Here is a 12,962-nt window from a genome sequence, read left to right as displayed (position 1 = left end):
CTGACATACTGAATACACCTCAGTGCAACATGCCCCAGGACATAGCATGTCTCAGTCAGACTGGAACCTGCCATCTCTCTACAGTGGAGTCCCTGTAGACAACTAGCAGAAAGCAAGCTCAAGTAAATGTCACTTCAGGCTTTGAGAAGGGCTCCCCATGTAGCCCAGGCAGGCCTCATCTTCCTGCCTTCCCTGAGTGCTAGAATTATGTGTACATCATCAGACCTGGCTCTTAACAACTATAGGTTAAAAGTAGAAAGTACAGGTGAATGAAAACATACTGAAACTTAAAGAATACAGCAAAAGTAGAGCAAAGAAGTGCAATAGCCTTCTTTGTGTGTTTGTGTTTTGAGACAGGGTCTCTCTATGTAGCTCTGGCTGGCCTGGAACTTGCTATGTAGAATAGCAGGCTGACCTGGAACTCACAGAGATCCACCTGTCTCTGCCTCCTGAGTGTTGGGATTAAAGGCATGAACCACCAAATCCAGCCTAAAAGGTAGAATTTTTAGGGCTGGAGAGATGGCTCAGAAGTTAAGAACATTCACTGCTCTTCCAGAGGGCCTGGGTTTGATCCCCAACATTCACAGGGCAGCTCACAACCATTCGGAACACCAGTTACAAGGTATCCATTCAATATGCTCTTTTGGCTTGGGCACCAGGTTATATGTGCTGTGCAGACATATATGTACGCAAAACATCCACACACAAAAGTAGAGGCAGAAGCAGAGACTCTGTGTCAATAAGTGGAACTCTTGGGGATGGAGAGATGGCTCAGAGGTTACGAGCACTGACTGCTCTTCCAGAGGTCCCGAGTTCAATCCCAGCAACCACATGGTGGTTCACAACCATCTGTAATGAAATCTCATGCCCTCTTCTGGCCTCTGGCCTACAGGCATACATGCAGGCAGAACACTATGTACATAATAAATAAATCTTAAAAAAAAAATAAGTGGAACTCTCCAGTCAGTAGTAGCTTTACATTTAAAGGGACTAGAAGTAAGCCAAACTCAGCCTTGAGAGAACACAGGGAAGGAAAAGAAGGGTTAGGGCAGAGAAATGGGGGAAAGCTGGATAAGGGAGCTGGAGAGATGGCCAAGAAGTTAAGTGTACCTATAGCTCTTGCAAAGGTCCTGAGTTTGGTTCCCACTTTAAGAGGCTCACAACACCTGTTAGTTCCAGCTTCAGGGGATCCCATGCCACCTGTCTTTTGCAGGCACACACACACACACACACACACACACACACACACACACACCACACACACACCACACACACACACCTTAAAAAAAGTAAAAGTTTGTTCTTTTCTAGAAAATTTAATAAGCCTTATAAACTGACAACCATCCAGCACCACAGGCAGGCAGGGAAGAAGGGAGGCGGGAAAATGCTCATGCCAATCTCATGGAAATAAAGACAATAAAAACTAAAGATAATTATGTTAGCAAGTTAGATAACAGATAAAATGGACCAATTACCTGATAGAAACAATAGACAACCAAGGACCAAGATGGAGCCTACAAGACATAATTCCTCAACTGGCCTACATGAGAGTGATAGAATCAATCATTAGAGGCCTTCCCTAGAGGAGAAGCCCAGTGTCAGATGCTGAATTACATCAGATATTACAGAGGGGACACTGAGCCTCCTGAGACTGCAGACCCTCAAAAGAGGGAGCTCTTCAATGTATGTTGCCCTCTCCCACTGCCGCCATTCCCTCCCTGAAGCAACCAACCCTCTTCCCTTCCCCCTTCGAAACCATTCTAGGTCTCCTTGGTTCACGGAAGCCAAGACGTCAGTACCATCAGAGGTTTGTTAGAAACATTTCCTGTTCCCCCCCTCCAATTTTTCTTTCACCTCTATGTATGTTTGTGTACCATGTGTGTGCTTGGTGCCCCTGCAGATCAGAAGAGAGCATTGGATTCCTCTAGAACTCCTTATAATGGCTGTGAGCTACCATGTGACTGCTGGGAACTGAAACCAGGACCTCTTGAAGAGCAGCCAATGCTCTTAACCTCTGAGCCATCTCTCCATTTTCTTTACTTTTTGGGAGGTGTAGAGGGGATGCTTTTTCAAGACAGGCTTTCTCTTGTGTAACAGCCCTGGCTGTTCTGGAACTCTCTCTGTAGACCAGGCTGGCCTTGAACTCACAGAAATCTGCCTGCCTCTGCCTCCCTAGTGTTGGGACTAAAGGTCTGCGCCACCACCCAGCACTCTCATGACTTTTAATTAAAGCTCAGATTAGTCTGTGTGCAGTGGTTCATACCTGTAATCCTAGCATTTAGCAGATGGAAGCAGGGGTATGAAGAGGTCAAGATTATCCTGGGATACATAAGACCATGTCTCAAAGACAAAACAACACCAAAGGCAAGGCTCAAATTTTTATTTTCATTCTCTTGCAAGATGTCTCAGTTGTGGCCCAAGAGAATTAATGAGGCCCCTTTCTTTCCCTTCCACACCCTAGCTCTTCTCTGGCCCGGCATCCCCCTACTGAAGGCTTTCATTGTACATTAGCCAGAACTTTTCAGGGGCAGATTTGAACCGTTGTAGGAAGGAAAGAACTCAAAGTAGCATTCAAAGAGGCACCAAGGCCTCTGGCACAGCTGGGGGTGGGGGTGGGAGGCACTGTGGCTCCTTGCGAGCTTGTCTCAACCAGCTGCTTTTGTGCAGTTATGCCTGCAGCTCCTCAGCCCACTTGTCATGCCACCCCTCACTCAGGGCCTAATAATGGCTGCTCCTTCTGGGTGCCTCTGGTTGGTTTCCATATGGGCCCCACCTGCAAACTAGCTTGAAGTGGCCAGCCCTCTACAGACTCAGCAGAGTCAGAAAGAAAAGGAAGTGTATGTGGCCTCCCACGACCCTCAGTCCTAATTCCTGGCCCCTGCTTGCTCAAACCTCTCCATGCATTTCTCAGATTCTTAGCCTAGTTTGGTTTTGTCTGATCCAGGTCCTGGGGGAGGCAGCTCGCTCTAGAACAAATGGGATCTTCTACTGTAGCCTGGACTTCCTCTATGAGGTGCCTTTCCTAATCCTGAGCTCAGATAATCAATTAAAAGTAATTATTTCCCCCTTTGTTTTTATTTTTGGAGACAGGGTTTCTCTGTGTAGACCAAGTTGTTCTGGAACTCACTGTGTTTGTAGACCAGGCTGGCCTCCAACTCACAGAGATTTGCCTGCCTCTGCCTCCCAAGTTCTAGTATTTGTTGGGGAATATTATTTTAAGGTGTGTGACTTTTGTTTATGTTGCATTTGTCTAACTCTGTGAAGCTGTGTTACTGTGCCTGTCTAAAACACCTGGTGATCCTAATAAAAAGCTGAACAGCCATTATAGAGGCAGGAGCAAGGATAGGCAGGCAGGGAGGATACATAGAAGAGATCAGAAGAGAGGAGCAGCAAGAGAACAAGGAGAGGGGGTTGTCAGAGGCCAGCCAGCCTGCCAGCCACAGAGTAATAAGGAAAGAAAGATATACAGAAGTAAGAAATATAAAAGCCCAGGGGGAAAAGATAGATGGGTTAATTTAAAGGTAAGAAAAGCTGGACAGCAACAAGCCAAGCTAAGGCCAGGCACTCATAACTAAGAATAAGCCTCCATTTGTGATTTATTTGGGAGCTGGGTGGTAGGCCCCTCAAAAGGCTAAAAAGCCAAAAGAGCAAAACATCACAACAAGTAATAAAGGCTTGGGCCACCACCTCTTTTTTTTTTTTTTTTTTTTCTAAGACAGGGTTTCTCTGGCTGTTCTGGAACTAGCTCTTGTAGACCAGGCTGATCTCGAACTCACAGAGATCCGCCTGTCTCTGCCTCCTGAGTGCTGGGATGTGCCACCACCGCCCGGCAATTTTTTATTTTAAAAAGGCATTACTTGCTGGGCATTGGTGGCACACACCTTTAATCCCAGCACTTGGGAGGCAGAGGCAGGGAGATCTCTGTGAGTTTGAGGCCAGCCTGGTCTCCAGAGCGAGTGCCAGGATAGGCCCAAAGCTATACAGAGAAACCCTGTCTCGAAAAACCAAGAGAGAGAGAGAGAGAGAGAGAGAGAGAGAGAGAGAGAGAGAGAGAGAGAGAGAGAGAGAGAGAACAAAAAAGAAAAAGAAACAGCTTTAAAAAAGAAAAAAACAACAGCAACAAAAAATAATGCAAGGCCCTGGGTCCCGTCCCCAGTACTGCAGAGGGGAAAAGGTTTTAGCAAGAGAGGATCCTGCTCTTTAACTTTTCCAACTAAACTGTGAACTCTTTGGGGGGGGGGGGTCACCATCATGCTGACTGTCAAGGTGCTGGTAACAGTGAAGAAATTAAATTAACTCTGGAAGGTTCCACCTGGTGTGATTACAACTGGAGACCGCCCCAGCCCCATTCACACCCAGCTCTCAGGTCGCTACTCCTCCACCTGTGTTGGCCAGGCCAGGATGCTCACAGATGTGGGGTGGATATTTGCAGGTTCACAGGAGGAAGTGCTTGCCAGTCTGTTGTTCTAGGATTGGTGCCAGTAAGACTCAGCAGGAGTCTTGTGACCTTGTGGCTATGTCTGCATGGAATTGTCTTAACTGCTGATGTAGGAGGGCCCAGCCAACTGTGAGTTGTGCCATCCCTGGGCAGGTGGTCCTAGGTAGTATGAGAAAGCTCTCTGAGCATGGGCTAGTAAGCAGTATCCCTCCATGTTTCCTGATTTAAATTCATGTACTGACTTCCCTCAATGATGGACCTGATAATGTAAGAGTGAATAAACCCTTTCCTCCGCCTAAACTGCTTTTTGTCACAGTGTTTTCTCACAGCAACGGAAAGGAAACTAGAAAACCCATCGGGAGAGGAGTGAGGACTGGGACTCAAGTGTTCCTGCACTAATGACCACTAGCAAAGCACATGGGCTGGGCTTGGACACTGTAGGTATGTCTGAGGCTAGAGGTTGCAGCCTCAATAGGTATATTATGCTGGTAGATTCCGGTTGTGCTCTGGGTGTGAAGCCTCTAGTCCTTGTTTGTTTTCTTTTTCTGGGGGGGGGGAGGGGAGGCGGATCGAGACAGGGTTTCTCTGTGGCTTTGGAGGCTGTCCTGGAACTAGCTCTTGTAGACCAGGCTGGTCTTGAACTCACAGAGATCCACCTGCCTCTGCCTCCAGAGTGCTGGGATCAAAGGCGTGCGCCACCACCACCTGGCTTTGTTTTCTAAGCTTGAGCCTCTTATTCTAATAAATCTATTGATCTATTTAGCTAGAGGTGGTTCTGATTGTAATCCCAAACTGTGGCTGATACAGAAACCTGCCTTTGAAAAAGGACTTGTGGTGGGATGTTGTGGTACACATGGTTAATCCCAGCATTCCACTCCGGAGGCAGAGGCAGACCAGCCTGGTCTACAGAGTGAGTTCCAAGATAGCCAGGGCTAAACAGAGAAACCCTGTCTCAGGGGGAAAAAAAAAAGATGTGTGTATCCTAGTTCTGGCCATCCCAGAGTAATTGGTAGGAAATTTGCCTTCTGTTAGCCCTGTACACAGGCAACATAACTTTTAGCCACGATCAGCACAACTGTGCTCTCCGGAAGAAGTAAGGTTCCAGGTCTTCTGGAGAAGCTGGGTAGTGTGGAGTGCAGACCTCAAACAAAGGGACAGCTACAGTGAAGGAGAGTGCTGTACTTGGATGCTGCCCCCTTGGGGCTTAAGTAGCATTGCAAGCAACACCAGTGGAGAGTAGAGCCAGAGGCCACCTGCCCTTGGAAAGGACACATCCTGATTAGTGCTTTGCTTGTCACTGTCTTGAAAAATTTTAGGAACAAGGGGATCTCTACAGTTTGTCCTGGTGGAATAAGAAGCTGAGAAAAAGGCTTCTGGAGGCAGGAAACTGAGCTGAGACTTTAGAAGTGGTGCTGCCCAGGGCAGGAGTCACTCCAACCTAGCCAGAGATGAGGCTCTGGGAATGCATTGGAGAGATAACCCACATCCCAGTCACCCCAGAAGAAAGAATGTCTCTTTTCCAGTATTTAAGCAAAAGTCCCAGGGAAGGCCCTGTTTCTTGAAGAAAATACCATAATTTTCCACCCCCAGAGGTACCCAATCCTGAGATTGGGAGTGACACTGGTCCCACCTGGAACATATATTACAGGAACTCCTGGGAACAAGATAGGATGCTGCACTGGCTGGTGTCTGTCAACTTGAAACGGGTCAAGATCCTCTGGGAGAAGGTGACAGCACTCACCTGTAATCCCAGCCCCCAGGAGGCTGGGGAGGGGTAATTATATAATTTGGAGGCCAGCCTGGGCTATGTAGTAAGATCTAATCCAGCCAAAGCTATATAGCAAGATCCTGTTCTCCCCTCTCCAAAGAGTAGAGACTACAAACTAAAAGTAGCTTTGTCTGGAGAACTATGGGCTGCTTTATCTGGCAAGCTGTTAGTACCAGGGCCAACTCCTTCTAGTCTGCATGGAGAGACATCTGGACCTTGCAAGCTGTGAGATCTAGCATTCAGTTAAGAATGACATCCTCCTGGCTTGTCCTTTTCCCCACCACATGGTAATGGCTGATCTGGAGCAGTCAGTGTTGCTCCTGGGGGAACCCCAGGGCAGTTCTCCCAGGTCCCTTTGCTTCCAAAACACATGGGCCTAGTGCCTGTGTCCTTGGGAAAGCCTCAAATGCTTTGTCATGGGCTTATGTGAGTCAGGGTTAGACATGTTGCCCAATTCCCAACAGAACTCCTCTACATGGCAGATGTGTCTGGCCGGGTGTGGTTCAAGCCCATCCCTTTTAACGCTAAGCAAGTAGTGAACCATTTAGCTATACCTTGACTACCATGCTTTTCCAAGATAGAATAATAAGTATTGCTCAAGATATGGAGAAATTAGAACCCTTATGAATTGTTGGGAGAGTGTTAGTGTTTTCAAATATAAAGAGCCTTGTCTTGGGCCTGGGGTTGTAGCTCAGTTGGTAGACTGTTTGCCTAGCATGCATGAGGCCCTGGATTCTCGTCCCTGCACTGTATAAACTGGGTATGGTAGCACATATATGTAATCCTAGCACTCAAATTTATTCATTATTTGTGGGGGGTCACATTTCTCTATTTGTGTGTGTTCACATTTATTTACTTATGTGTTTGCATTTATTTATTTACTTATATAGGGACACATGTGGAGCTTAAAGAAAAACTTTTGAAAGTTGGTTCTCTTTTTGTTTTCTTTTTCTTTTTCATTTCCTTTTTTGTTTGTTTTTTGAGACAGGGTTTCTCTCTGGCTTTGGAGGCTGTCCTGGAACTTGCTTTGTAGACTAGGCTGGTCTTGAACTCACAGACCAGCCTGTTTCTGCCTCCCAAGTGCTGGGATTAAAAGTGTGTGCCACCACCACCTGGTGTGTAAGCCTCTTTAAAAAGAATATAACATATAAAAGAAAAAATAACCAGCACCAACAACAAAAGTATGTATACTTGGTGTATGTGAGATAGACTCCATGGACACTACCTGTGCACTCTTTTTTTCTTAAGACATATCTCATAGTCTAACCAGCTACAGGTAAGGAACACCTTCAACTCCTGATCCTCCTGCCTCCACCTCTCAAGTACTGAGACAGCAGATGTGTATGATCACATAGCTTCCTTTATGAGCAGCTGGGATCAAACCCAGGGCTTCGTACATGCCAGGATCAAGCACTCTACCCACTAAGCTGCATTCCAGTTTCAACCTGTGTATTCTTTATTTTTAATATTGTTTTTGGGGGGGAGGTTATTAAGACAGGTATTTTCTACATAGCCCTGGCTGTCCTGGAACTCACTAGGCAGACCAAACTAGCCTTGAACTCACAAAGATCCACTGTCTCTGCCTCCCTAGTACTGGGATTAAAGGTGTGTGCCACTATGCCGGTCACATAAGGAAAGGAAGGATTTACACTGGCCCACAGTTCCACCGTACCAGGGATAACATGCTAGCAGAATGGGGGAAACATACTATCAGCAAATTTTTATGTGTCTGCTAAGAAATTAAACCCAGAACAAGTAAAGAACTCCTAAAATTCAACTATAATAAAAGGAACCAATTAGTTTAAAATGGAAGCAATGAACCTGTGAGATGGCCAGTGCTCTTAACTGCTGAGCCATCTCTCCAGTCCCTCCAACTGTTTTTGAGAGAGGGTCTCACTACACTTGAGTTCAGTTTTGGCTAGACGGGTTGGCCAGCTAGTCTCCACTCCCTCCAAGTCCCGGCTTACAGATCCCTTCCAATGACCTGGCTTTTACATGGGTTCCGGGGATCCAAATGCAGGTCCTCATGCTTGCATAAGGGGCATTTTTGAGAAAAGCACGTTTATAGGATGCTGTATGAGTAAAAGTTACAGTGGTACACAAATTTCCAGTTTAGCAGATGAAGACTCTCTGTCATTTAGCCGAATGTGCTTTTGGTCTGATTCATCCAAATAAGGCACCGCCAGACCCACATTCCTGAGGTTCTGTTCTAAGGCCTTATAGCTTGAAGCCAACTCCCACAGACTGCTGGTGAACTACCGAGGGATCCTACACAGCACCGCCTTTCCCATCTTCATGCTTTCCTGTTCTTTGTTTTTGAGGCAGGGTCATACACAGCTCAGGCTGTCTAGAACTCAACGACCCTCCTGTCTCAGTCTACCTGGAGGTGGGATTACATGCATGTGCCTCCCTGCTTCAAAGCATTTGTATTGATACACCTTAGTTCTCATGATGAAATGAGAAAGACCCAGAACCTTGTTGTGAGGGGGTGGGGGAAAAAGAAAATAATTACAGGTAGAATCTGGCCAGGATCCTGTTTAAATGGCTTCCTCCTGGAGAAAAAGCATATTTTTAGAAAGTAGGACATTTAAAAAGTATTTCATAATCTTTCCAGTGAGGGGGCTGCTTGTGTTAGTTCCAGAGTTTAAGAGGCGCTCAAAGGAACCTAGCAGGAAGCGGTTGCCAGTGCAGGATGCCGATGCGGGTCCTGGATCTCCGCCCAGGGATGCCTGTTCTCATTTCCGCAGCGTAAGCCCCGCCGCAGGACCCCGCCCGACCTTGAAAGGCCGCTCGACCTTGAGGTCTGTGTTTGCCTCAATTACTCCCTCCGTGCAATGGGAAGATACGCGTTATCCGGGGAGATGGGGTGGCGGAGGCCCCGACGCGCTCCTAAGAACAGCCAGATTGCATGGCCACCCTCCCCAACTGCCCTCAGATCCTTCCTCCATAGACCGCGCCGCAACCACCCCGTAGGAGCCCGCGGGCGGGAACCTGCCTCCGCGCGCTACAGCGCACGCGCACCTTACTCCCCGCCCCACATCACGCCCGGGTGCGCCCATAGGCCGCCCTTACCGTCACTCCGTCTGGGAAGCAGTTGCGATTGACCAAGGTCCAGGCGCGCGACCGGTAGTGGGCGGGGCCCAGGCCGGGTATAAAGGCAGCGGGCGGACAGGCTCGTGCCGCTTTGCAGACGCCGCTGTCCCCTGTCGCCTCTTCCTGCAGCCATGGTCAACCCCACCGTGTTCTTCGACATCTCGGCCGACGGCGAGCCCTTGGGCCGCGTCTCCTTCGAGGTCGGGTGGGCGATGGTGCTCCAGGGTGGGGTCCTGGGAACGGTGCGGTGGGAGGCGCCCCCGGGCGCGGGCCCACCCTCCTGAGGAGCGAGCGAGCGCGGGCGGCGGCGCCATTTCCTGACGAGGGGCCATTTTGGGAGGCCGGCGAGGTGCGGGGAGTCTGGGAGGGCGGCGGACAAAGCCGGGCGGGGCGCGGCCGTTGGGGGAGGGGGCGTCCCCTCCCCCGCCCGCCCGCTCGCCTCGGCCTGCCCGCCGGCGCACGTGGCTGCGCCCTGTGGGGCCCTGCGCGGCCGGGCGCACGTGCTCGGCGCGCCTCTCCCATGTCGGAGCCGTTGAGCCCCGCCCTGCTGAGCCGCAGAGCCGCGGGCCTCTTTCCAACCACATTGCGGTGCCTCTGCCTTTCTGTGGGATCTGGGCAGAGACCCTGCTTCTAAGGTCTCAAGGACGAAGGCTCGATGAGCCGGGACGTGCTCTTTCGTCCCGATCAATCCAGTAGCTCCTGGGGATGTAGGGTGTGCTGGAGCGTTTCTCCATTTGGTTAGAAGCAGTAACATTTGTTTAGAGAGGCAGAGAACATCCCTCTGCACCCCCCAACCCCACGAGCGGAAACGGGAAAGGCTTGGCCTTTGCTTGTGCCCAAGGACCGCCTCCCGACGCAGTGATGGCGCAGCGGGGGAGGCGCTTTGGAACCCCTCCCGATTTCCCTCTGTGGAGCAGGCATGTTAGGACTGGCCACGCTGCAGCCCTGCATCGACCGAGGTGGATTGCCAGTGGTTAGTTACCTAATTGCTTTGGGAGGTGTTAAATGGCTGCTTAAAGATTAAATAATAATTAGTATCCTAAGCAATTGGAACGTTTCTTTTACAAAATTAAATATTCTATTCTCGTTAATTCCAGTACCAGGCCTTAGGCCATAGTGAAATAGAATGTTGCTTAGTGTCTGTCTGTTAAACTGTTTCCCCAAAACTGCCAATAGTTAGGTTTTAATGCTGTTAACTCCAAAGCTAGATTTCCCCATTGCTCACCTACCACAGCGCTCGGCACGTAGTAGGCATATAGTCTTTAGCCAGCGTTTATCTGTAGTCAGAGCTGATAGTTGATGAGGGCTCTTGTGGAAACTTGGCATAAGGTTAGTGCCTGGCAGCAGGTTAGTGTCAGGTTAACCAGAGCTTAATGGAAATGACAAGACTTGTAGGTCCAAAGGTGAGAATAGAGATGGAGCCGCCAGGAAGGGCTGTGAAGTGGTACTTGGAATAAAAGAAATGTGGGTTTGCATAGCTCTGAGAAAAGTTTAAACATTCAAAAAGAACCCACATATTTAAGCATTGAAACCATAAATATAGTTATCCAGAAGAATGTAGATGCTACACCTGATTTACTATCTTGGTAAATTGAAAAAGGATTCGTGGTTTTCAACTAGTTAGGAAAGGGTTTGTAAACATTGAGGAGAGGTTTAAAGCACCTGTTAGTGTGTAAGGGACCTGGATACCAAGAAGACCACTTACCTTCTTACCTGATGCTTAAAAGCTATGCTGGAACAGGGTAGAGGTGGTAGCATCTTCATTGCCAGTGACTAATTGTGCACTGTGTGACAGTGCTTTCAGAATTTTTGACTTTAGGTTCCAACATGGTTAGGGGAGGTGACCATGTACATTTGAGAAGACTAAAGTCCATTCAGAAGTAGGTGTGATATATTAAAAGCTCTTGAGTCACATTTAAGGAGTCTGTCGCCATTTCTAAGTCATGACCAGTTCCAGATTTTTGGCATGTTTTTGCTTCTCATGTTTCTCAACCCAACTTTTAAAAGCTTATGAGTGATTCTTGCTGGGATTTGAAGTAGTATTCTCTCCTAGTGAGAAACTGAATTTATGAAGTACAAATCCTTAAAGCTAAAGGCATTACCATATGAATATTCATCTTTGTATTAATTAGCTGTCATTTTTCCTTACAGCTATTTGCAGACAAAGTTCCAAAGACAGCAGGTTGGTTTCATATTCTAAATTTAACAAGTTTGATGAGCAAAACAATTTTAAAGAGAAAGTATGTATGTAATGTAAATACTGTGTTTTTTCTAACAGAAAACTTTCGAGCTCTGAGCACTGGAGAGAAAGGATTTGGATATAAGGGTTCCTCCTTTCACAGAATTATCCCAGGATTCATGTGCCAGGTAAGAATTGACTGAATTTTTAGTTGTCCCTTTAATTTAGGATTGAGCCAGAATGTTTCAGTTGTACACTACTTGAACTAGTATTATAGCCATTTTGTTTCCAGCTACCCTAGTTTTTTCTTATGTGTATGCACATAAGGTCAGTTCTCCATCCTCTTGTGTGTCCCGGGATTTGGGTTTTTTGTTTGTTTTTGTTTTTTTGAGACGGTTTCTCTGGCTTGAACCTGTCCTGGAACTAGTTCTTGTAGACCAGGCTGGTCTCGAACTCACAGAGATCCTCCTGCCTCTACCTCCCAAGTGCTGGGACTAAAGGCGTGTGCCACCATTGCCTGGCTGTGTCCTGGGGATTGAGTTCAGGTCTTGAAGTTGGTGGCTGATTCCAGTGAGGCATCTCATTGGCCCCCGGCACAGGTTTTTGTTTTGCCCTTATCCTCTTGCCTCTTCTGTGTACTGGGATTCCAGATGTCCTACACACCAGCTTTCTAGATAGAGTCTTGGACTAGGGTGAGCCCTGTGAAGTGCTTGTCACGCAAGGATCCCAAAACTGAGGACCTGAGACACAGAGCTTTGGTAAAAGCTGGATCTGGTGACGTATACACATGCTCTGATGCTGTCAACTAGCCTGGCCAGAACTTTAAGCCTTGGCCGATGAGAGACTTGTGTTTGCAGAATGAATGGCAGTTGATCCTGTAGCTTATATGCACACAGCAACAAAATAGAGAAATGTGTAGAGGGCTGTACCTGTATACTTTACAGTTATACTGCTGAAGTGACAGGTTTCTGTCTGTAACAGGGTGGTGACTTCACACGCCATAATGGCACTGGCGGCAGGTCCATCTACGGAGAGAAATTTGAGGATGAGAACTTCATCCTGAAGCATACAGGTCCTGGCATCTTGTCCATGGCAAATGCTGGACCAAACACAAATGGTTCCCAGTTTTTTATCTGCACCGCCAAGACTGAGTGGTAAGAAATACAGTGAATATATGTTTGAAAGAGTACAACCCTGCTGAGTGACACTTGTTTCTTGCTTTTAAATCAGTGTACCATCTTCTGCTAGTTGCTGATGGTAGTCATTCTTCTACAGGCTGGATGGCAAACATGTGGTCTTTGGGAAGGTGAAAGAAGGCATGAACATTGTGGAAGCCATGGAGCGTTTCGGGTCCAGGAATGGCAAGACCAGCAAGAAGATCACCATTTCCGACTGTGGGCAACTCTAATTCTTTTGACTTGCGGGCTTCTTACCTACCAGACCATTCCTTGTGTAGCTCAGGAGAGCATTCCCACCCCATCTGC

The 12,962-nt window shown here is 47.8% G+C and overlaps 1 protein-coding gene across 2 annotated transcripts; it reads left to right on the top strand.

Annotated features, from left to right (window-relative positions):
• The first annotated feature begins 9,342 nt into the window (after positions 1–9,342).
• Positions 9,343–12,962, top strand: Ppia (peptidylprolyl isomerase A). 2 transcript variants are annotated; one of them, XM_027388157.2, is made up of 5 exons: positions 9,343–9,499; positions 11,451–11,481; positions 11,578–11,666; positions 12,460–12,632; positions 12,754–12,962. In XM_027388157.2, the coding sequence occupies exons 1-5, from the start codon at positions 9,431–9,433 to the stop codon at positions 12,884–12,886; spliced, it is 495 nt and encodes a 164-aa protein (XP_027243958.1). In that variant the 5' UTR covers positions 9,343–9,430; the 3' UTR covers positions 12,887–12,962. The 2 variants fall into 2 exon arrangements, with proteins under 2 accessions (XP_027243958.1, XP_035308584.1); XM_035452693.1 differs by lacking the exon at positions 9,343–9,499 and adding an exon at positions 10,171–10,272.

Source organism: Cricetulus griseus, assembly GCF_003668045.3.
Source record: "Cricetulus griseus strain 17A/GY chromosome 1 unlocalized genomic scaffold, alternate assembly CriGri-PICRH-1.0 chr1_1, whole genome shotgun sequence".
NCBI lineage: Eukaryota > Metazoa > Chordata > Mammalia > Rodentia > Cricetidae > Cricetulus > Cricetulus griseus.
Note: the sequence above shows the minus strand (reverse complement) of the source record. Positions and strands in the feature narration are given on the sequence as shown.

Coding starts and splice junctions, on each gene's coding strand:
- Ppia (XM_027388157.2), top strand. CDS start 9,431: ATGGTCAACCCCACCGTGTTCTTCGACATCTCGGCCGACGGCGAGCCC. Junction 9,500..11,450: donor TGGGCCGCGTCTCCTTCGAG/GTCGGGTGGGCG, acceptor TTTTCCTTACAG/CTATTTGCAGACAAAGTTCC. Junction 11,482..11,577: donor CAAAGTTCCAAAGACAGCAG/GTTGGTTTCATA, acceptor TTTTTCTAACAG/AAAACTTTCGAGCTCTGAGC.